The sequence below is a fragment of the Carassius auratus genome, chromosome 42 (assembly GCF_003368295.1).
Source record: "Carassius auratus strain Wakin chromosome 42, ASM336829v1, whole genome shotgun sequence".
Classification (NCBI taxonomy): Eukaryota; Metazoa; Chordata; class Actinopteri; order Cypriniformes; family Cyprinidae; genus Carassius; species Carassius auratus.
Genome location: NC_039284.1, coordinates 778,915 through 804,399, shown reverse-complemented (window position 1 = coordinate 804,399; position 25,485 = coordinate 778,915). Strand labels below are relative to the sequence as shown.

At 36.8% G+C, this 25,485-nt stretch overlaps 1 protein-coding gene across 2 annotated transcripts; it reads right to left on the bottom strand.

Annotated features, from left to right (window-relative positions):
- Positions 1-3,378: 3,378 nt before the first annotated feature.
- Positions 3,379-24,814, bottom strand: nol10 (nucleolar protein 10). 2 transcript variants are annotated; one of them, XM_026229256.1, is made up of 21 exons: positions 24,632-24,814; positions 22,778-22,823; positions 22,572-22,670; positions 22,416-22,493; positions 22,059-22,096; positions 19,535-19,671; positions 18,754-18,819; positions 18,383-18,443; positions 18,213-18,298; positions 16,654-16,732; positions 16,413-16,562; positions 16,254-16,320; positions 14,653-14,705; positions 13,514-13,640; positions 11,968-12,047; positions 11,788-11,886; positions 10,752-10,838; positions 10,494-10,661; positions 8,605-8,924; positions 6,446-6,548; positions 3,379-3,814 (listed from the first exon to the last, which is right to left on the bottom strand). In XM_026229256.1, the coding sequence occupies exons 1-21, from the start codon at positions 24,695-24,697 to the stop codon at positions 3,626-3,628; spliced, it is 2,199 nt and encodes a 732-aa protein (XP_026085041.1). In that variant the 5' UTR covers positions 24,698-24,814; the 3' UTR covers positions 3,379-3,625. The 2 variants fall into 2 exon arrangements, with proteins under 2 accessions (XP_026085041.1, XP_026085040.1); XM_026229255.1 differs by having other exon boundaries at positions 8,605-8,927; positions 24,632-24,813.
- Between the last annotated feature and the right edge of the window lie 671 nt (positions 24,815-25,485).

Sequence of the window (25,485 nt, the reverse complement as noted above, 5' to 3'; positions counted from 1 at the left end):
AATGAAGCTGAAAACATCTTATATTGTGATGTTTTTATCAGTTGTTTAGACTCTCATTCTGACGGCACCCATTCACTGCAGAGCATCCACTGCTGAGTAAATGATGCAATGCTACATTTCTCCAAATCTGACGAAGAAAAACTCAAAACTTTGCCAAATGTTTCACTTTGTTTTTCATTACATGCCACTTGGTTTGATATTTTTAATATCAATTTCATGAAATTGGCACATTTCAAATGTCCAACTGTGTATTTCATTCGCATGAGGGAAGTTTTTTTAGGACAGGGATATCGGAGTGCATCAGTGGCATTCGGTCATTGCATTAGCTCTTTAGAAAGTCTTACAGGCCATAAAACTCTATCGATTACCCTAGAAAGCATGTTTTGGCAGGACTTAAATATCCTAGGAAATACTAAAAGCCCACAGTTGTGTGACCTTAGAGAGTGTAATAGAGTATAGGGCATAAGAAATCAGTTAAATATACAGGAGCCAAACCATTTAGTGCCTTATACAGTAGGTCATTTTGAAATCAATAAAGAAATTAATAGTTAACCAGTTTAGAGATTATAAAATTGGGGTAATGTGATCATGATTTTTTAACCTGGTAAGAACTCTAGCACCTTTATTTTAGACTAACTGTAGCTTGTTTATTGACTATGAAGGGCAAACAGCTTGCAGTGCATTACAGTAATCTAGTCGAGAGGTCATGGATGCATGAACTAGCTTTTCTGTGTCAGAAACAGATAACACTTTCCGTGGTTTAGCAATGTTTCTGAGGTGGAAAGAAGGCTGTTTTTGAAACATATGATATTCAAAATATATGTTGCTGTCTAATAGAATACCCAGGTCTTAAACTGCAGATGACGACATAACAGTCCACCCTCCAAGTTGTAAATTGTATTCTAAGGGATTCTGTGTGAGGTTTTTGGTCCAATAAGTAATACCTTAAGCCTCGTCTGAATTTAACAGGAGAAAATTACTGGTCATCCAGTGTTTTATATCTTTAACTCAATTTGTCAACTTGAATAGTTTAGAAATTTGGCCGTGATGAAATATACAACTAAGCATCAACAACATAGCAATGGAAACTAATTCCAAGTGGCAGCATGTATATTATAAATAAAAAAAAGTGTCTAACACGGATCCTTGCAGCACCCCTTAATTTACTGTTGTTAAAAGTTTTTTTTTTCACCATTTAAGTAGACAAAATGGTAATGGTCGGCTAAGTACAATCTAAACCACTTTAATGCCTCTCCCTGAATCTTATAAAGGGCACTCAACACGGTTTAGTTAACAATTGTGGCCTTTACTTGTGTCTATATTCAGAATGTATAGACTATGATTTCATTTACCTGATTGCTAAAAAAAAAGGTAATTAAAACAAACTCCGTTTTCTGGATGAAAATTTTTGAATACTGTAAGCATGTGGTTTGCACACTGATGATGTCATACTCCTCTTAAAACACACATGCTGGAGCATTTTCTTAGGGGAACATAGAAACAGTGCATATCTAAGCCTCTTCTAATATTTATTTGAGGATTAAAGACCCAAAACCAATTTTTTAGGAACTGATGAAGGAAAGACGAACTGAAACAATGCAATTTTAGTATCATTGAACTACTATTATGTTATCCATTAATATTCTTAATTATTATTGTTTTGATTAATTAATTTTTTTGTGTGTTTGAGTAGTTTTTAGTGTATTTTCGTTATGATTTAATATGTTTTAAAATGTTGGGTTTTAGATACTTTAGTATATTAAGTAATAACTAAAAGAAAATTTGAAACTATGATGACCCAAAGATGAAAACACCCATTGCTACAACAGCGTCATGATGTTTGTGATCTGATATCAAGGTTTATCACAGGAAATCTGACTCTGAGGGCAGGAGGAAGTGACTATAAGCAAATCACATATCAGATGGGCAATCTTGTGCTTTCACTTCTCCAAATTTCTCTCAACATTCAAATATCAGCAGCAGCATTTCCCTTTAAAGCAGACGTTATTTGAAAGTCTAGAAAATGTGGTGAATATCTGACTTTTAATTGTCTAAATCATAGTTTACTGATGGTGCTAATGTGAGGTTAGTTAAAATCAAGAGAATGGAAACATCAGAGGAAGGACTGTGTCTGTTACATGTTTATAAGTCTGCCATGTTGTGTCCCAATTTGCATCGGTCCTAAATAATGTAAAACATTTAAATTATGTCTCTAAAATCATATAATTAATACTAAAATAACCACATATGGTACTTTTTTTTTTTTTAAAGTATGCATATATATGTTTTTGGGCTTGTATTGCACGACACATTGCAAGTCTAAAAAGTAGCCTTTTTTTCGGTCTCGTCACAAACAAAATATGAAAATAATTAAGTTTTGAGAGCCGTTTTTGAAAGTACGAACTTATTATATGCTTCATATTTATTATGTTTGCCTGTAGCCATTAGTATCTAAATCAATTTATTCTGTATTATATGTCAGTATGCCTCTTGAAAACTACAAGACTGTGGTAAAATATTTTACACCTTTGAGTGAGTGCATAACCCTCTCATCCCATAGGGCACTTCAAAATCAATAAGGAGAATGAAATTGACTTGCGTGAGGTCAGGCACTGATGTTGGACGAGAAGGCCAGGCTCACTATCTCTGTTGCGGTTCATCCCGGAGGTGTTGGATGTGGTCACAGCCAGAGCTCTGTGCAGAACAGTTTTCCACTGCTCCAGAGTCCAGTATCTGTGTGCTTTACTACACTCCATCCAACACTTATCAGATAATGGATTTGGTGATGTGAGGCTTGCATGCAGCCACTCGGGCTTCGAAACCCGTGCAATGAAGCTCCTGCCACACAGTTTGTGTGTTGATATTAATGCCAGCTGAATCTGCAGAGCGCTGGTGACTTTTACACACCATGTGCCTCAGCACTCACTGACTTTACATGGTCTTCTGCTTCGATTTGCCACTGTTCCTAAAATCTTCCATTTCCCAATAACACCACTTATAGTTGAAGGTGGATTACCCAACAGGGTTGAAATTTCACAAACTGACTAATTGCAAAGGTGGCATCCTATCACGCTTCACTGAGCTATGGCTAGGAGCTTGATTTTATTCACCTGTGGCAACAGGTCTGATTGAATTCTGGAAGCTAATTGGGAAATGGCCTTGATTGATTTTGGTCAGCCTCTCACACAATTACTTGATGATCAAATTCATTCTCGTCATTGATTTTTAGTTTATTGATTCTGTGCTGCGGTTAAGTAGTTTTGTATGAGTCAAACCGTGATTTAGTTGTAAACTTGTATAAAGAATCAAAAGCATTTCAGAAATGATTGGAACTAAAAGAAAATTGATCTGTTTGTGTAAATCAGAACAGGACAGAGCAGACGTTGATAAAAATGTATTAAGGTTCTACACAAAACATAAGGTCCCGTTTAAACTGTATTGAGAGATGTTGCGGGAAAAGGGAGGTCTGACGCGCACACACACACACACACACACACACACACACAATCATTGACAGCATCATTGTCTTGAAACAAACAAGTAATTCCTATTGATGTCTGTGATCAGACAAGGCTGTATAAAAAGCCCTGGATGTCAACGTCCATGAGCACGATCAGTCCTGAGTTTAAAAGGGTCTCCTTCCTCTTCCTCCGCCTCTTCCTCTTCCACCACCTCTTCCTCTTCCTCCGCCTCTTCCTCTTCCTCCTCCTCCTCCTCCTCTGTGAGAATGTAAGTGTCCAGCCGCCCGTCTGATCTTCCTCCTCTCCTCATGATGGTCACGTTCAGCCTGTTGTTGAAATCGCTGCTTCTCTGTCTGAAGAAAGTACAAATATAACTATTAAATTAATGGCAAAGCCAAAATGATCCCCAACTTGTCCATTTTTTGTTGTTGTTGTTCCAAAAGGATAAAAAATGACTTGGCTGCATCTCATCAGTGTTGGGTTGTGACTAACTAAAAGCAGCGACACAGTTGACCAGACTGAACAACAATAACTCTGCTGTGTTAGAAATAGTGTGGCTTTCCAGTGTAGTGGTCACACATCTTGCTCAGCTGTAATCAAACGCGCTCGTTCTCTGTCTTTCGGTAAGTGCTGGGAAGCTTGATTCATTTGAGTGATTCATCAGCTTCCTTTAGTCATACTTTGGACTGTTTACTGAAATAAACCAGCAAAAAAAAGGTCCTTGCATGGCATTTACTTAACTACAACTTAACTAAAATGGATGGAAAATCAACTACTGCTTAAACTGTGCAAAGAGCTGGACCTAGAGTCCAAACGAATCCATTATTACATCAAATTCAGTTTTAATTCTTTGCTCTACGGTGAATGCAGCAGCACAACCACAGAACAAGCTGATGTTTACATGTGGACACCACATCTGGAAAATGAATCGTTCATCCAATGCATTCTTGATAAACCGCTGTATTCATTTCTTTGAAAAAATGTACTGACCCAAACCTTTAAACATTGATTGTGTCATACTTGATTAAAAGTGCCATAACTCCTTGAGAACTACAGCAGAACGGGTAGATCGTCACTGAACAACTACACAAGCTATTCAATAACTTCAGAAGACATGGATTAAAGCGCATTAGTCAGACGGACTACTTTCATTATAAATGTTCATTTATTTTGAATGGTGCTTGAATGACCATGAATGGAAAATTGCACTTTATTTTACAGTACGTGTACTTACATAGTGTACTTACAGTGTATATATCCAAGAAAGTTCTGGTATTACCAGGGAACGTGGGGTAGGGTTATGTTCAGGGTTAGTAACTAGTTATTACATAGTTATTGTAATTACTATAATATAATATGTACATGAGGAACAGGACTGTATAATAAAGGGCTACTGATACTTCACATGAGTAAACGACATGCGAGTAAACGGTTAGTTTTTAATTCCTTTAATGCATAGAACATTAAGGTCCAACATGTATACGTTTAGATTTTGGAAGGACCGGAAGAACCTCAAACTATCCAGGTATTAAAGTAGGCCATTTCAAAGTCCATAAAAGCAGCGGAGTGATTTGGCTCGATGATGTGTATGACAGAGAGGAGGAGTATGGGAATTAAATGGGCGTGACAGGAAACAACAGTGAGAATTCAGGGCATACAGAAGCCAATCTCCAGTCTTAGCTGTGAGTCAGCAGAAATGGGAGCTGGGAATGAGTCTGAGCCAAGTTTACCACACCAAGGGGTGTGACGTGAAGACAGAACAAGAGAGAGGAACCACTTTTCCCCAAGTGATGACTTTATTATTGATTAAATCTATCCATCCTTCACACAGACACATACAGTTGCAATCAAAATTATTCAACCCCCTTGACCTGCAAGGCATTCTGTGCCAGAGAACAAAGTTTTATGAAAACAATTCAACAAAAGCATCAGTGAACTATTAGAAAGCTTCTTAATACTCATTCCAGTGTTTCTGAGACTTTAATATTGCTAAATTATGATAGAAATCAAACTGGTTCCAAACATTCATGTTAAAAATTATTCAACCCCCAAAAGTCGAATTTTGCGCTGAATCTTTTATTCTTTAAAACCCCCAATAAACTGGTGCTCAGAAGCGTCTGTCACCTCTCTACTGCAGTCTCGGCTGAAAAAGCTTTCTGATCACATTGCCACTGCTTTCTTCAAACTCAACCTAATATTTTCAATGAGAGTTAAATCTGGAGACTGAACAGGCCACTCAAGTAGATCCTCTGACTGATCCCTGAACCAAGCAGAATAGATCTGGGTGCAGGAAAGTCCACTGATCATCAGCTTCCGTCTTTGCACTAAACGCATCTCAATTCATGCCAAACTGGCCTGATACTTCATGATTTCCACTTCCTGCAGCGTTAAAACACCCCCCTAACAGGCCTGGACCATAGAGTTAGTGTTCTTCTGCTTAAAAGCTTTGACTTTTGCACCAGACATACAACTGATCCATGGGTCCAAAAGATCCAGTTTGGTCAATATTTCAATAATTTAACAACACATTTGTAAGTTCACAGTTCGATGTTGCTTAATAGTTACATTGACATACAGGGAATCAAATGAGATATGAATGTGTTTAGTGTTCAAGTGTTTAAAAAATTGATTTGACCTTTTTATGACTTAATTCAATATTAACTTACAAACCCTGTGCAGTTCTTACACCCAGTTTGAGAAACCCTGGTTTTTAATGCATATGTTCTTTCTCTTTGCTTTTTTATTTCAATATGGTAGAAGCAGTAGCAGTAGTCAGGATAAATGACCTAAACTGAGTAACCTACATTACATTACTAACTACAGTTTCCATCATGTGATCAGTAATGGACTACAGTTTGTAAGTAATCTACCCAACTCGGTTTATATTTCTAGGTGTACATCATCATTATCATCTGACCAGCTGCAGTTACTAATGAACACCCAGTGAAAATGAGGAAACAGGATAGATGCGTCATCACGCTTACCTTCTTGAGGGTGAAAGTGAGCTGTTTGCTTCCCACTGCGGTGTCATTGAGGTTCAACCTCCCCGAGCTCTCCTCCCGCTGGAGTCGCTCCTCCAGAGACGTCCTGTGTGAGGTCAAACAGAGTCACACTCAAGGGATCCAGCAACAAATATCCAATGACTCAAATAAAACTTGACGACATGAAACGAGTGATTGCAAATCTTTTTACTTCTGTACATTATCAACAAGAGAGGGAAAAAAAACAAGGGTGAATGTGGAGGACCTGCTCGCCTCATAAAACACCATCATCTTTGCTGCAAAAATTATTCTTTATAATCAATTTATCACAGCTTTGTCACATGAATGCAATGAAGAAATCAAGATACGGTTATCCACATTTACCACTTGTTCAGCAGTTTCTCATGGGCAGAATCCAGTTATTTCAACACTGATCCACACAACCGTGAACTCCGGGTTGAGTGGGTTTAAAGGTAACCATACAAACTAGATCTCTGATGGTTTTGTGAATCTGTGTAATGCAGCTTTACGCACAAGTCTTCATAGTGAACTCTGACAGATGAATCGTTCTGTGAGCAATCAATCACGTGAATGTGCCACACGGACAGAAAATAGACCCAGCGGAGGATGAAGGGAAGGAGACTTCAGGATTTAAGCTCAAAGTATACTTGATCCCATTAACAGGGTTTCTGTAGCTTTTACGATGGTAAACCTAAAGCTTTAAGGCCTTTTTAAGACCAAGTAAATCAAATGGATGGAACACAACACATTTCTATGTTCTCTAAATGTACAAGCATTGGCTCACTATGAGCTGCATTAGTCAGTCTGAAAATACAACTTCAGAAGTTCAGAATTTAATTCGCTGTGTGATTTTTATAACAGTATGCAATTCATCGCTACAATGATAGCAAGTTGTATCATTATTTGAAACATTTCAACATTATTTTTCTAATGATTTTGATCATGTTGTAGAGCTTTCTTTTAACAAAGTTTTGCCTATGTTGATAATTTAGAGTCCTTAGATATGAATTTATGAAATATGATATAGGGTTCCCGACTGTTAGTGGTTATCTTTTCATTTCTTTCAGTGATCGCTATCGCTCTTTTTTTTTTTTTTTTTTTTTAATAACAGAGCCCAATGATTCTTGAGGGCAGAAAGGTAACGGTACAGTTAGAACAATGTTATTTGTGGTATATTCTATCTGCAAAAGAACAAAAGAAATGCTGAAAATACTGGTGTGAATTTTGAGAAGTCGCCACAAAATCAATCAGAAAAAATCCTCGTAATCCTGGAGGTACTGAGACTCAGCAGAATGTGTTTCCATACGGTATGGGGTCACCTAGTAGCCACAGAGATATTATACACAGATCTAGCATGTGTGACGTGGTTGTAATATGGGAGAGCCTATACACTGGGCAAAATCTGTCAGGAGCTCGAGGCGCTCAGCTTGGCTCGTATATTCCTCACATGATGCGAGCCATGACCATACGAGCAACAGCGATTTCAACATGATTTCTCCAAATCAGAAATCGCACTGTGTATGCCCAGCCTAACAGATCTCAATTACTTAATTAACAACAGTCAAATCAGCTTAAGGCCGTTCAAGAACTGGATATCACTACACTGCTTTGTTTTTAACTCTCTCTCACAACAGACAAGGAAGAGAAGACAATGCTGAATAAAGTCGTAGTTTTTGCTATTTTTGGACCAAAATGTATTTTCGATGCTTCAAAATATTCTAACGGACCCTCTGATGTCACATGGACTACTTTGATGATGTTTTTCTTACCTTTCTGGACATGGACAGTATACCGTACACACAGCTTCAATGGAGGGACTGAGAGCTCTCGGACTAAATCTAAAATATCTTAAACTGTGTTCTGAAGATAAAGAGGAGGTCTTACGGGTTTGGAACGACATGAGGGTGAGTTATTAATGACATAATTTTGATTACTGGGTGAACTAACCCTTTAAGGATGTTCAGATAACAATGAGAATGATTCATTATTTGCAGTGCATGAAACATTCAATGCCATAACGTCATAATCTTCTGCTCAAATTTAAGGAAGCTATAAATGGTGGAAGGGTGAATTAAGCCCCAGAGACCCAGAGAAGGCCTGTGTAAGAGATTTCAAAATGATCTATGAGAGGAGTCACTCACTTCTGCATCTTCTGCTTGCGGGCCACGTCACCGAAGCTGCGAAACTCCTCCCCTGCTTTGATCTGGTAGAACCTGGGCTGACTCTGACTCTGGCTGTGGGGCTCCTGCCGGCGGCCCCTGACCGGGTCGGGGCTCTGTAAGCTGGTGTCACGGTCCTGCTGCCTCCTCTCTTTCCTCTGGTTGAAACTGCGCTCCCGCTCCTCGGCCCGTAGAAGACGCCGCTGCTCCCTCACTTCCTCCACCCAGCTCTTATCATCATCATCAGAGCTCTCCTCTTCCTCGGAGCTGCCACGGCCCTCCACCTCCTCCTCTTCCTCATCCTGCTGGAGAGATCAGGACAGAGATCTCAGCGTGTCATTGGGAGGAAACTTTCTTTTCTCTATTATTTGCTTCACTGTACTAAAGAGTTTTCAATGTGCTGAGAGATAACAGGAAATCATTTAATGTGTATGTGCAAGACGAGCGAGAGACAGGAAATGTTATTTTAGCTTGTTTGCAGCAGCGCATCTGGAGGACATACAGTAGTTAGGCAGCTTAAATGAACAGATGTTGAATATGCATTATGATCGGATGAGATCAAAGCATCTGGATTTGATGCAGTCTTTGTTGCAGCCCACAGCCAACGCTGAATGAAAGGAAAATAAGTTTTCAAGAGACTTTTGTCTTATACATTTAATTGAAATGGAAAATTGCCATGACAGTCATGTACATGCTGCACTACATGTCACCAAAGTTTCTTTTTTATTTTTATAATTAGATTAAACAGAACCTTGCCATCTACATCGCTATCATCAGTGAAATATTATTACAGATTAGATTCATATTTCTGAATTAGTCAAATTTGATCAGGGTCCAAGTTAAGTTACTTATGAATATAATCAAAGTATTTTCTAAAACTGCTGCCTGACATTCTTCAATCCGGACAGCAATGAGTGGGATTACATAGTAATATTATTATTACTATTATTACTATTATTATTAACAATATTGTTATTATTATTATTATTATTATTAATAATAATATTAATAATAACAATATTTATTATTGTTAATTATAAGAAACATTTTACAACTGTACTAAGTGCATTGTATTAAAAAAAAAGAAAAAAAGTTTTTTTTCAAACCTTGATAAACAAATATGGTTTTAATTATATTTTGTGTATTCTTCAAAAGTACTGTTTTCTATAAAATAAATTGTAATAAGCCATGTAAACCCTGAATAATTCAGTATTAGTCAGAAAATAGTTTTAATGTAACGTTTTTTAACCTTTAAATAAATTATAAACAACAACAAAAAAAAAACAGCCCCAACAGCCCCAACGAGGAACGTTCAGACAGTCTGAGGCAAATAATCACATGTTTTATGTCTGACATGAGAAATGACTGGCAGCGTTGTGTTCAGCACGAGCTCAACAGTCTGCAATCATACTTCTACTCTGCAAGGATGCATTTAATTAAATAAAAAAATAAGTACCATTCTTTTCATCAGAGAATCCTGAAAACAAATGATAGCAGCAAATCAGATTTCTGAAGATCAAGACTGGAGTAATGATGCTGGAAATACAGCTTTGATCACAGGAATCAATTACATCCCAACATATTACTACAATTTAAAATGACTATTTTTTATCCAAATATATTTCAGAATTTTATCAAATTTTTTAATCAATAAATGCAGCCTTGGTAAGCATACGAGACTTCTTTCAAAAACATTTAAAAATATTACAGGCCCCAAACTTTTGAATGGTAGCACAAATTCTATTAATCACCATTATGAATTTTTAATGCCATTTTATATCATTCCATCGATGAAATTCTGAAATAAAGCCTATGGCAAAAAGCATAAAAGCGTCTGTGAAGAGTGCTGAATTAGAGAGTGTGTTGTGTACCTGCTCCTCTTGCTGAACAAGCTGGCTGAGTTTCTGCCTCCTCTTTTCACCCACTTTAGACACGATGGGGTTGAGCAGCCGAAACTCCTCGCTCCGCTCGTCCACCTGGTATTCAGGGTTCTCGAACATCACCTTGAAACGGTCGTCCGTCAGGAGATTGGCTACGGCCTTGAAGGAAAAACAGAAAATGAGTGAGACTTGTCGAAAACATTTCTGCAGTCCATCCATGTAGAAACGTGTGAGAGAAACATTGCTCACATTGCCCTTTTTCTTCTTCTTCCTGGTCGAAAGCTCACTTTCCTCCATGAGTTTCATGGCCAGCTCCTTATTGACCTTGGGCAGCTTCTGTTGAAGACAACAAGTCAGAGCACCGATGAGACACGAGGAACTTACTGCGGCTTGAAGTGTGCACCTAATCAAATCACAGTATATGAAGTGTGTGTGAATGATCTCTGAAGAGTCCTCTCAGAGCTGCTCGGAGAAAAACTACCATCAGACACGGACATGAACTCAATATTACTAGAATCTGCTTCTCAAAGCTATAGTTATAATAATAATAATAACAATAATAATAATAATAATAATAAAAATATATATAAAAAAATTTATCACAATGTTTCTTCCATTTTTTTATTTTAACATGCAGCAAAAATAAATCAATAAATTCATTAAATTAATGTTTTATGAATTCATATGATTACCACTGTCTTTAAAAACATACAAGCATTTGAACTAACTAGTAAATTAACTCAATTGGTTTAATAGAATGCATTTATTACATTTATTAAAATCGTATGATTTTAATTATTACAATTTAAACTATTAAAATGGAATGAAATGGAAATCACAGTAACGTGTTGTTAACTTATATAAGTTTCATAATCTCAATAAATCAAACATGCTTTTCGATGACTAAAAATGACTCAATTATTACACAGATTCCAGAAAAATTTAACTGGAAATAAAATAAAAAATAAATAAAACATTTCATTGGGACCCAACACAACACTGGCTAACTAAACTGCTGAAATTAGTATTTTGTAGTTTTTGTAACATGATTTCTGGTTGCACTTTATTTTACAGTATGTGTCCTTACATTGTATTTGTTCTGGTAATACAAGGTAACTACATGTTGTAGGAGTAGGTTCAGGGTTAGTACCTAGTTATTACATAGTTATTGTATTTACTATAATAAGTACGTAGTAGGAACAGGACTGTATGATGAAGTGCTACTGATTTCTTCTCGCCAGCGCTCCTGTGGTCTTCATCACACACTGAACGTGTCAAGCCTCACCTTGAGCTGCACTCTCTGAGTTCGAGACTCCTCGATCTTCTGCCGGATTTTGTCCTTACGGTACTCTTCATAAGCGAATGGGTTCGCCATGGTCTTCACCTACGCCAACGCACAGGAATTAAACACGAGTCCGCATTTAAAAGCCAAAAACATGAACAAACAGAAGAGCCAGATCTGCACCTTGTGGTAGAGCCTGATGTCCATGAAGAAGCCGTGCATGTAGGCCCTGAGCAGAGGAGAGCCAATCAGATGCGTCAGACCTTACAGGAGGAAAACAACAAGCAACGTGTCAGCAAATGCAACTAAAGTTCAAGAATCGCAAAGAACACCACCGTTAGCACAAACAGTACTACTATAAGACAACATTCTTCCCCCCAAAAAAATAAATAAATACTTTCAAACATACTTATAAACTAACATTAAATAAAAAAAAATACTGTATATAAAACAGCTAGTTCATATATTGTCGGGCGCAACTGTCATATCACGCGTGACATCAGTCTAAATGTTCTGCAAAATCAGTCAACGGAAAAAAAAATAGTAGATTTCTTGAAGTCAAGCAGTTTAACACTAATATTGGGCATAAACGAACACGTTAAATATAAAGTATTTAAAACAAGCAAGTTCATATATTTGGAGTAAAGTTGAATTGAAATGATACACTAGTCATACAGTGTAACAACAATGAGATAACATAACTGTGGCATTAAACCCAGTTAGTGAGGGCTCTTTAAAATATTGAACATATACAGGCCGTTCGGATTACTTATTAAAGTGCAATGAAATACATGATATCTGCAGACGATGTACGTCTGTTTATGGATGGAGACTCTTTCATTGTGTGTGTGTGTGTGTGTGCGCTTGTTTTTGTGTCATATCAGGACACAACTCCGTATAATAGTCTCTGGTATGACACAGGTATTACAAGGAGAGGGTGACTTATGAGGACATAACCCATGTCCCCATTTTCAAATCGCTTATAAATCATACAGAATTAGTTTTTTTTGAGAAAGTAAAAATGCACAATGTTTTCTGTGAGGGTTAGGGTTAGGTGTAGGGCCATATTATAATAGGCCGCCTAATAAAAATAAAAATAATTATTATTTTAGTTTAATCCATGAATAGGAGAAAGAGCCTTATATGGTCTTGACTATCGTTGATACATCGTACTATCGTCTATCGGCACAACCCTAACACAGTTTCCATTTTCTTCCAAACACAAATGACAATACTTTTGATATTCTCTCATTATTTGTCCACGTAATCAACATTTTTAAGCTTTAAACATTTTGTAAAAGTAACTGAGTGGTTCAGTCCAAGTCTTCTGCAGAGACACAATCGCTTCACATGAGGATCAGATTTAATATGTTAACTAATGTTACCTAGAATTTATTTTGCATATTACAACTATACTGAGTCAGCATCTTATTTGAGTTTATCGACTTGCATGCCTGGGTTCTTCATTTCATTGGTTCTCAAGAGCATGTTCGGTTCAAATGTGAAAACTGAACCTCATCACCGCTGCAGGCCTGACTCTGTCCTAACAGACTCCTCTCTGATCAACTTAACTATGCATCATTCTCTGATCAGCGCTTGCAAGCTCACCTCGTGCAACTACAGGAATGTTCCCTTAGTCAATACTTTATGAGCAGACGCACATGACAAAACATGCTCCTGAGTGATGAACTATAACTGAAGACTCAGATACAGAAAGACACGGACTTACCCAGGTTCTCCAGGTCTTTGCGCGTTACAAACTTGTAGTCGTCATAGATGGTGCTCTCTGGGTTCTCCTCGAGCTCCTCGGTCAGGTTATCCAGGAAGGAGCACCAGCGTGGAGCCGGACCGAGAGCCTGGAGACAGAGGAAGATGAGGAACAGCCTCTCGAAACAAGGATGCATCTCAACAAAACTGTGGTGATAACTGGATGAAGACTAGATTTCTGAGCCATTAAGACTGCACTTTAATGACAATCAAGCTCATTGTGAGTTAATGTGGAAGAAGGATCCATAATGGCAATATCTGTAGTGACTGCCAACAATACAAGCTGATTTAGAAATGAACTATAAAAAAATAAAAGAAAGCCCTCGAAGCTCTTCACTACAAACCATCAGATCTCATTATTAATGAATCAGTAGATCAACTGCTATTTGATTACATTTTAAATTATGAAATTGTTAAAGTTTTATTCATTCTTGTTATTATTATTTCAAATAATAACTGAATAGGAAAGTGAGTCAAGACACCATTTTTAATGAAAATATGTATTTTAAATCCTGAAACACAGAAGCCAGGGAAAAAATATACGTGTATAATATAAAAAAAAATATGTATAACACATAATTTGGAAGAAATGTTTTCATGCCAGCATGAATTAATAATTAATTAATGTTATGAACACTGATAAATATCAATAGCAAATGATAAATGGGAAACATATTGTGATATGTCAATGTGAAATGTTAAAACAGGCCTCCGTTTCACAAATTATTATTGAATGTTTTCTTCTTTTGAGATTGTTGTGAAATGTGAGCAGGATTTTTCTGCAGAGATTCACTCAACCGTGTTTTGTTTGATCTCTCACGCGTGCATCTCACACACACACATTATATTGTCAAACACAGAGTTATATCATGTGCAGGTCTGGATCAGTACATAGTTTCTCAGAAACGTTTCGGCCGCCCTTAACTCCCATCGCTCTGTTAACTATAAACACTGTAAAAGCACAGGAGGTCTTGCTTTTATTTAGAAAGACAGGAAAAGGTGTAGCTGGTGGAACAAGCTGTAAACAGATGAACCATGACTAATCAAGAAACGAGGAACAAAATGTGCTCCAAGCATCAGCTGATTTTTACAGGTACTCACAGGGATGTAAAAGGTGTTCATTTTGGGATCCTCATTGGCAGTGAAGAGCATCCCTGTAAAATGAGTCACAGAACAGCAATTAGAAAACAAACCCACCACTGATGGGACACAAAACGCTCATACACAGTGAGTCAGCTGATGTATATAGAGGGAGTCACACTCCAGCGGTGTAAATATAATGCACTCCTCATGAACAACACACAGCTTCTGGTCACTCCACCATTCAGAAGATTCTGGTCATGTTTTTCATGTTCACCAAGGTGCATTTGACTTATAAAAAACACGTTAAATATGTCTTGTCATTTTAATTTAAAAAAAGTATATTGCCATCGTCATTCATTCACACTAGCCTGTGTAGTTATTGATTTTATGTGCATGCCATCTGTTATGTAGTACTGGTTTTAATTAACTGTTTTTGACCAGTTGTTGTTTCTAATGGTGCGATTGGTTGCTACAGTTGACACTGACTTTCACAAATTTCATTAAGAGCTGAAAACTGTATGAAATGGTCCGTGAGATATTAAAATACAATACTTTGTATAGGTGTTGCAAGAAGTTGCAATGCATAATTAAAACCAATTTCATACATGCATTGACATATTTATCGCTATTTTGCAAATACTTAATTATTTTTGACATTGAAAATAACAATAAAAATGAATGAGGATTAAGAATGTGCACTACTGTTCAAAAGTTTGAGGTTGGCGTGATTTTTTTTATGTTTTTGAATGATGTTAATTCGATTTTTTTTTTAAATACAGTAAAATCAGCAATACTGTGGAACTATTATACATTTAAAATAACCATTTTGCTATTGTTAAGATATTTTGCTGTATTTTCAGCATCATCAGTGTCACATGATCTTCAGAAATCATTCTGATTTGCTGCTGAAGACTCATTTCTGAAAGCACTCTTTAATTGTATAATAACTGGCTGACTGCACATGATCACTTACATATGTGCAAACTTCGATCTTTAAAAACTGTTTGACAAATCAAAACATTTTCTTCAATCCTTTAAAATAAAAATCCTATAATATAATAATTTCCCCTGCTAACCCTGAGCTTTCTGTGTCATTCACATCCATTTCATCTTGTTATGCTGCTTGATTCAGTATTTCTCATCATATTATTTTAATGCATGGTCATAATTATGAAAACACAGGTTTGTATTGTAAATAGTTTTACGGTTTAAAACATTCTTCTACTTATAAACCTAAATCTAATAATTCAGACGTCTGGCACATTCACAGAGCATTGCTTGTTTATGAGTTGTAAATAAGGTGGATATTACATAATAAAGTGAATATTAGATTCGTTTTTTGCTTAAGAAGGGTTTTAGTGTTTTGCTGAAGATATGCTGCAGATACATGACTTGCAATTTGCTTTTTTAAGAGACAGTCACATCCTAAAATAATATTCCCGTTCTGAGAGCAAGATGAGATCAATCAGTTCGGTCTGCTTTCCAGTAAGAGAAGGATTATCGTTTCTAAATATGCTACACAGTTTATGTTGGCATCTTTCAGTATGCATGCCACGAAAAGCTTTGGATTTGAAGGGGTCAGTTAGAAATGAAGTCGTATCTTGTTGTGGTGAACTAACCGGAGCCGGGGTAGAGACACACGTCATTGATGTTGGTCTGCGGTTCGAGGGAGGAAAAGACTTTCCCCTGAAATTAAGAGATTAAAAAAAGGTCACGCATTTGATGCTTTTCCTTTGAAGCTTCATTGCTGGACGTCTGGATATAAAAGCCAGACTTACGTTGTCTTTATTCCACATCTTGATGATTTTGGAGTCGGCGGAGAGCACCAGGTCCAGCTGGTTGTGGAAGTGAAGGGACTTGATGGGCAGCCCGTAGTAATGATCTTTAACCAGCAGAGGACGCGAAGAACGAAGATCATAGACGAGAACCTGAGGACACATCACCACTTCAAGTCAAAACCAGCACTGAGCAGCGTAAATCTGAAGAGGAATCTCCTCAATGTGAGACCCAAATCATGACCTGTCCAGTGCTGGTGCCCACCGCCATGCCAAGAGAGCCATTAAACTTCAGAGCGCTGACAGATGGCAGCCCGTCCACCCTTCAAACAAGAGAAAAACACACGAGGAAGAGGTTATTCCTCATGTTCTTTGACTGATGACAGTATTAGACTGGAGAAATGAAGCTGAGAATCCAGCTTTGGAGCACAGTATGCATTACATCCTAAAAGAAAACACTTCTTTTCATTTAAAACTATATTTTGCACCATTACGGTTTTTCTTTAATCCATTTAGACCAAATCTATGCAGCTTTGGGGAGCAGAAGAAGCTAAAAAAACATTAAGATTGATCTGGAGCAGCTTTGCTTTACTTGATAAAATCATGTTCAAATCTGATCATCAGGATCTTTTGAGGAGCGTTTGTTTGATCATCATTATATTGCATTGCATTATATGTTTTGATCAGCAAACTAAGCATCTCAATATCATCTTACGAAGACATATTATTGGAGATATAGTGATGGCTGATATTTATATAATTTTGTCAGTATCTGCTGTACTGTTATACAGATCTCCTGGATTTACATTACAAGCATCCGCATCAAACTTCATGTTTTTGCTCCATTTGAGCCTCTGAATAAAACTGATCTACTTTGATATATCATACTATATGAGCCAAAAAACATGCAAATTTGATACATTTTTGGTAACACTTTACAATAAGGTTCATTAGTTAACTTTAGCTGACATGAAAACTTCTACAGCATTTATTAATCATAGCCAATGGTTATTTCAACACTTATTAATGCATTGTTAAAATCTAAAGTTGTGCTTGTTAACATTTAGTTAATGCACTATTAACATGAACTAACAATGAACTAATAATAACAATTACTGTAATAAATGAATTGTTTATTGTTTGCTCGTGTTTAAACTAAACAGAACCTTAGTATAAATCTTACCTATTTTTTTTAAAGGATTTGGCCGAAAGGTTCAATCAATTGTTCCTTTTCTAAAAATCAAGAGTTTTCTGTCCATCTTTACAGGGTTGATCATAATCTAATGAATTAAATGTTTATGACACAGAGATTATAAGCCTGGATATCTATCTCTTCTGAAGTCATATGACTGCTTGGAAACACTTTAGAATAGCAAACACTTATTCACTATTAACTACAACTTCTCCTCTCGACAAATTCCTAAGTTGCTGCTTATTAATAGTTAGTAAGATAGTTATTATGTTTAGGTATTGGGTAGGATCAGGGATGCAGAATAAGGCATTAATTTGTGCTTAAGTAGTAATTATAAACGGCTAATATTCTAGTAAGATGCATGCTAGTAAGAAACTAGTTAAGAGACCCTAAAATAAAGTGTTAGCAACAGCTTTGAAGGACAAACACTTGTTTGATTTTACTGCACAGGGAAAGAACTGAACATTTCTAATGTGCTAATGGAAAATAAAGAAAGTCTAATGAATAATAAAACACAAAATGGCGAGTAAAAATGTTATTGATAGTTGGATGAATGGTGAAACATTTCTTCATGCTGTATAAGAGTATAACAGAGATGCATGTAAACTTACTCTGTTCCGTCAGTGATGCTGCTGAGAGCACAGTCCAAAACAGCCACGCGACTCCGGACACGAGGGTCCCAGCAGTCCACTCTGCCCTTCACACACACACACACACACACACATACATTAACACACACACACACAAACATCAGTCCTACATGACGTAGTTAAACACCAACCTCTAATGTTCCTGCAGCAAATAACTGATGAACAGGGTTGATGTCACACACGTTGATTTCTCTGTGAAGACATGAGAGCTTTACAATTCATACGCAATTAATCTACTGGGATCAATGTATCAGATGAAACCTGCTCGAAATGTTATAAACAACATTTTCTATTCCTTTTTTTATGCATCATGTTTTAAAAGCTATCAGAAGGAAATTCAATGATAGTGTGCTTTAATTAACTGCAAGGCTGTATACACAAAACATTTCAACCAGCAGGAGTGTGTTTGTCAGTATGGAGAGAGGGACCAGAAAGACAGGTTTCCATCACACAAGCACAGCCACAACGGTGAACTAGCGCCCTGTGCTGGTCAGATACTCACGCTGCATCGGTCTGTAAGGAGTTCAGGAAGCGGCCTTGTTCCAGATTCAGTCTGAAGACCTCGGAGCTACAGCACAAACACAACACATGCACTTCATTGAGAAAACAAAACGGCTCATACAAAGTTAGGAGCTAACAGGGTCTGCACAAACTGGGTCTAAAATCAAAATGAATCGCAGATGAAAGGTCTATTCAGAAAAACGGATGGACAGATGTCACTCCTTCCAAAGCAAATCACCATGCAACCTAAATTTCAATTCACTAATGTACTGATAACATCATGTGCAAGCTTATTACACCGCTACGTAAACAAACTGATATAAATATTATACAAATATTAAACTGTTCAAAAGTTTGGGGTCAGTAGGAATTATTTTAAGATCTTTTTTTCTCTCCAAGGCTGCTTTTATTTGATAAAAAAAATACAGTAAAAACACTAATCCTGTGAAATATTATTACAATTTAAAATAAGTGTTTTCTATGTGAATATATTGCATTATGTAATGTATTTCTGTGATGCACAGCTGTATTTTCAGCATCATTCCTCCAGTCTTCAGTGTCACATGATCTTCAGAAATCATGAAAATATGATGATTTACTTCAAGAAACATTTTTGATTATTATCAATGTTGAAAACTACATTTTTGTGGAAATGGATACATTTTAAGCATTCTGTGATGAATCGAAAGTTAGAAAGAAATGATAACAGTACAGTAGGCAGTAAATATTTGCTCTTGGTGTGAATAGACGTAGATAACGTGATTTTCGGCGTGGCCTCTTACCTGGCACCCACAAAGTAGAGATCACAGGAAGGGTAGTGGTAGGAAAAATCCCGGCCAAACTTTGGGATGCGGGTCTTGTAGTAATGGCCGTGCTGAGAGTGGAATTCCACATAGCGGTCTATATGCAGAAACACTAGCTGGAAAAACAGAGACAAAACCAGACAAATCTCTCTTTATTTGCTTTTCTTGTCACATCACAACACACCAACTCTCAAACTAGGAAGAGGGAATCTCGTATCACATGGAGAAGGACAGTAATATATTGCTATTTCGATATTTTGTCACGATGACAAGGCCTTTGCACAAATAAGATGAATATAGCTACTAAACCAAAAATTAACATTTGAAAAGAGGGGGGCGGAAATATGCACACATACAACATATGACATATTACAAAATAAACAACAAAGTAAACACATAAATCATAATCATAAATCATCAAAAGCAGATCGTAGGTTTGGCACAAATGCACAGCGTTTGGACTTGAAACATGCTGGTGCGTACATTTATTAAATGAAATAATCACCATTTTCATTTTAATAACCACACTTGGATGTACCACTGTATTCTGTCCCCCAAAACCTCTTAAATGATATTGAAGACTTTTGTTTTCCATTTAAAGGGGTCATTACCTGCCCTTTTTATTATTTTGTACTGTTTAAATAGGCATAAAGATGGAAGCTGTGGTGATTTAGGTTAAAACTCAAAAATATTCAGTACATACAAAGCAACAGTGACCACATTATAAAACAGTTCCTCACACTCGTGTGGTGCAACATTACTGTCAGATCCACTACAGTCACAAAGCATTGTCTTTCAGTTTCAGTTTTGTCTTGTTTGTAAACCAATCTGCTGTAAAATAAAGCGAACAAAGGACCAAGTTCTTACTGACGCGTAGGGCTGCACGATTAATCATATTTTAATCTCGATAAAGATATCCACCTCTCTCAATTAATAAAAAATAATCATCACAATATTGGCCAGCTCGTTATTTATCCTGAAACGTGTTTTTAATTTGGCATTTGCAACTTGCTTTGCTAACAAGTCTTCACTAGCTTTCATGTTTGTGGTTGCCAGATGTGAAGAGCTTTAAGCCCCAAAACAGAGCTTGGTGTTTTATTTAATTTGTGCAATGCAGTGGGCGGAGTTAAACAGCGAGTGCCGTAGAATATGTGGGCGGAGCTAAACAGCGAGTGCCGTAGAATATGTGGGCGGAGCTAAACAGCCAGTGCCGTAGAATCGGTGGGCGGAGCTAAACATTCAGTGACGTAGAATCTGTGGGCGGAGCTAAACAGCCAGTGCCGTAGAATCGGTGGGTGGAGCTAAACAGCCAGTGCCGTAGAATCGGTGGGTGGAGCTAAACAGGCAGGGCCGTAGAATCGGTGGGTGGAGCTAAACAGCCAGTGCCGTAGAATCGGTGGGTGGAGCTAAACAGGCAGGGTCGTAGAATCGGTTGGAAGGAGCTAAACAGGCGATGCCGTAGAATCGGAGGGCGGAGGTAAAAAGGCAGGGCGGTAGAATCGGTGGGCGGAGCTAAACAGACAGTGCCATAGAATCTGTGGGTGGAGCTAAACATAGAATCAGTGGGCGGAGCTTAACAGGTAGTGCCGTAGAATCGGTGGGTGGAGTTTAACAGACAGTGCCGTAGAATCGGTGGGTGGAGCTTAACAGGTAGTGCCGTAGAATCGGTGGGTGGAGCTTAACAGGTAGTTCCGTAGAATCGGTGGGTGGAGCTTAACAGGTAGTGCCGTAGAATCAGGTAGTGCCGTAGAATCGGTGGGTGGAGCTAAACAGACAGTGCCGTAGAATCGGTGGGTGGAGCTAAACAGACAGTGCCGTAGAATCGGTGGGTGGAGCAAAACAGACAGTGCCGTAGAATCGGTGGGTGGAGCAAAACAGATAGTGCCATAGAATTGGTGGGCGGAGCCAAACAGGCAGTGATGTATGGTGCGTTCAATGTCGGATACATCATATTTACAAGTTAAACGCCAAAGAAGAATGAACGCCACCACAAGTCGTAATTAAGAGTGGGAAACTTCTTTAAACTGCAGCATCTGTTATCGACTGTAATTTTTTAGTTGAAACTGATAGACAGGATGCGATATAACAAATAATACGTTTTATATTTCTGTAAGCAGAGTTAAACCCTGTTGTATTTTCTTGTAATTTATTAAAAGAATGTACACCGCCATCTAGTGCCGACTAAACTGACTTGAACGCAGCAGCAGCTGATGTTGATCTTCTTGGAAGTGGGGTTTAGCCACACTATTATGTCAAAGTGACGTAACAGATTGACTTCAAAATAAGCTGTTTCTAGACTAACAACACGGTTTTGAGTTCTGCAACTCACAGGAAGTTTTTATAGTACAACAACCTTTTATATGTCAAAAGATGATTTCTCAGTTCATGACCCCTTTAAGATATTTAAGAGCAACTATCTTAAATTTGATTAAGTAATACAAGCATTCAACAAAAACAGCAGACAAACAGAAAAATAAGCATATAAAGGCCGTGTGGGTTTTACCTTAGAGTAGTCCTCAGATAGGATGTCAAACGTCACCACTGTGAGGGGAATAAAACCATGTGGTGAGTGACAAAACGTCCTCAATTACATCAACCAGCAGCTTTAGCCATCATCTGTTGTGTTATTTGTAATCAGCGATCATTAATGAGAGCTCAGGTTGTGTGTGTGTGTGTGGACACTCTGATTAAATATTTACCAGTGCCCTGGGTTTTATTACAGAGACCATCAACAGCACCCAAACCGAACCCTAGACTCCATACCACTAGAACTAGCGTTTATAAAACTGATGCTACCATGGATGCTGACTGGCTGATGATGTCACATTCACTTGTGTTACACACTGATTATAACACTTACCATCAGACTCCAGGCACCTCTCAAATTTCAGAGACAACTGGTAAGTATCATAGCAGCGGACTCTAGGTTTGTATGTGCCTGAAAGCATTTTAAAAAAAAGAGTTTTAAAATGATTGCAAAGTTCAGCATCATTCATCTACTCATTCATGTACTGACCTGCAGCTAAAATGAACTGGCCATCGCGTGACACTCGGATGGAGGTGCAGACCGTGGGCATCTCAAAATCCTGAATGAGCTCAATCCTCTTCTGGATGTCTGTTAATGATATGATTGAAGAAATTACCAGACGTCTTGGTCAATGCTTTAAAGGAGAAATTATAAGCGACAGAGCCAATAATTCATGAATCAGTAAAGGAACTCACCAACATCTTGCTGCTGTAAAACTCTCTTCTTTCGATCAGACAGCCACTGAAGTAAGCATATGAAGAACAGTTATGTCAGAATCAGATAGGGCTGGACAATAACTCTATATTAATGTGTATCGCGATATAATTTTTTTCAGTAACGGTGATAGGATTCAGAGCGCCTCCTGCTGGCAAACAAGCAGCTTGCATCTTCACTAACACGGGGCCTTCTCCAGCAACATGCTTTTGTTGTTGCTCTTTTTTTTCTGCAGTAACTCAGAGCACTTTTCAGACTCTTTATACTGAATAAAGCACATTTGTTTCAATCTCTAAAAATAATCAGCCTACACTACCAGTCAAATGTTTTTGAACAGTAAGATTTTTTTTTTTTTTTTTAAGAATTCTCTTCTGCTCATCAAACCTGTATTTATTTGATCCAAAGTACAGCAAAAACAGTAACATTTTGACAATATTTTTACTATTTAAAGTAACTGCTGACTATTTGAATACATCTAAAACTTTAATGTATTTCTGTGACGCACAGCTGTATTTTCAGCATCATTACTCCAGTCTTCAGGGTCACATGATCTTCAGAAATCAGAATAATATTCTGATTTGCTGATTATCAATATGTATAACAATTGATTACATTTTTTCCCCCAGGATTCTTTGATGAATAGAAAGATCCAAAGATCAGCATTTATCTAAAAAAAAAAAAAGCTTTTGTAAAATAATATACAGTTCCATTCAAAAGCTTGAGGTCAGTTTGATTTCCTTCTTTCTTTTCTTTTCTTTTCAGAAGAGATTATATAAATTAATACCGTTATTTAGCAAGGATGCTTTAAATTGATCAAAAGTGATAAGTCATTTAGAATGTAACAAAATATTTTTATTTCAGATAAATGATGTTCTTCTGAACTCTCTATTCATCAAAGGACTTGCTGTTTATAACATAATAATAAATGTTTTTTGAGCAGCAAAACAGAATATTGGAATGATTTCTGAAGGATCATGTGACTGGAGGAATGATGCAAAAAAATATAGCTTTGAAATTGCAGGAATAAATTTTCAAATAGAAAACAAATAACAGTAGGCAGTAAAAAAAAGCTGAGCTAAAGAGACTTCCTTAAAAACTTTACATTTCAAAAACTTTTATCTAGTATTGTATGATGGCCTATTATTTAAAGTTAAATTTATTAATATTAATTAGGTAAGTAACACTTATTGTATGTATAAAGGCACAAATACAATATAAATACAAATAAAAGGTGAACATTATGTGTGCAGGTTTTTTTTTTTCTTTTTAAAATATTATATGGTTTTATATTCACTATTATAGGTGTCAGACTTGGCAAGTTCATTTTTTTCATAAGTTTGTATGCACAGACATCTATTGTCTGTATTCCTGCCAGTGTTTACGAGGCTCTTAAAAAGTGAAATATGTCGAATATATGACATTTTACATGTTAGCATTACACGAGGTACATTCATAATTCACATCATTACGATCCAGTTCAAGACAAAGCTGACAAAAAGCATACTAATGTAACGTGTGACATATCTGTAGTACATCAATCTAAAACATTAGTACCTAATTAACTCAAAGAGGTCAGTAAAGTCGGAATAGCTGTGTACATTATATATTATGTGAAGTGAAACACCAAAATATCTGTTGTATTAGCATCTTAACAGGAGTAACGTTAATAGAACTAGCTGAAAATGACAGATCAATATGTGAACATCTACAAATCAAAAGAGGTTAGTGTTTAGTATCTCAATCATGATTAAGGATGAATGTTAGATTACATGCTTCACTGTCATTCACCGAGTTTACAAACTCCTGGAGAACAACAAAAAGAAGAAGAATGTTACCTCCGGGAGAGATTTCCCGTGACTCAGATTATAGATCTTCACGTTATTCACGCTGGACACCTGCATCTCTAAAGCGATCAGACACAGCTTTCAATCATAACAGTATGTACAAGTTGAAGCACTACTGTTAGCATCAGCACGGGACCCACGTGGATACACAACAGGAAGTGAGAGGGCGAAGGTCGAAGTCCGTGTGCAAACACATCTTGCGACAATAGTTCCTAGTGCCCACAAACACGTCAACGACACATGTACTGAGATAAAAATAAATAAATGAAGAAATTAATATATTAATAAATAAATAAATACATTTGTTGTTAACATTTACATAAAAAATGCATTGAGAGCCAGGGGTGTCAACCTTTCAACAATATTATGTTGTGTAAATGTTTCTTATTTTGATTACATTGTTTTTTTTCATTCAGTACTGCACTTCAGAAGCTACATAAATACAAGTGTTTAAAGTAAATTTTTAATTATCTAATTCATTATTAGCTTTCTATCAACTCTTGATTAACTCTTAGATTAAGCCCAGTTTGGGAAACCCTTATAATGTTGATATCAAAATAGGAATATATAGGCCATATATTTTTTCTCTTTCCTTTTTCTATCAATATGGTAGGTTAAATTATAAGTTTACTAAACGTTAGATAAAACTTTAATCTAAAAGTAATCCAAAAAGTAGTCAGAATACATCACCTAAAATGAGTAACCTAGATTTAATTACTAACTACAGTTTCATTGTGTAATCTATAATATATATATATATATATATATATATATATATATATATATATATATATATATATATATATATATATATATATATATATATATACACATACATACATATA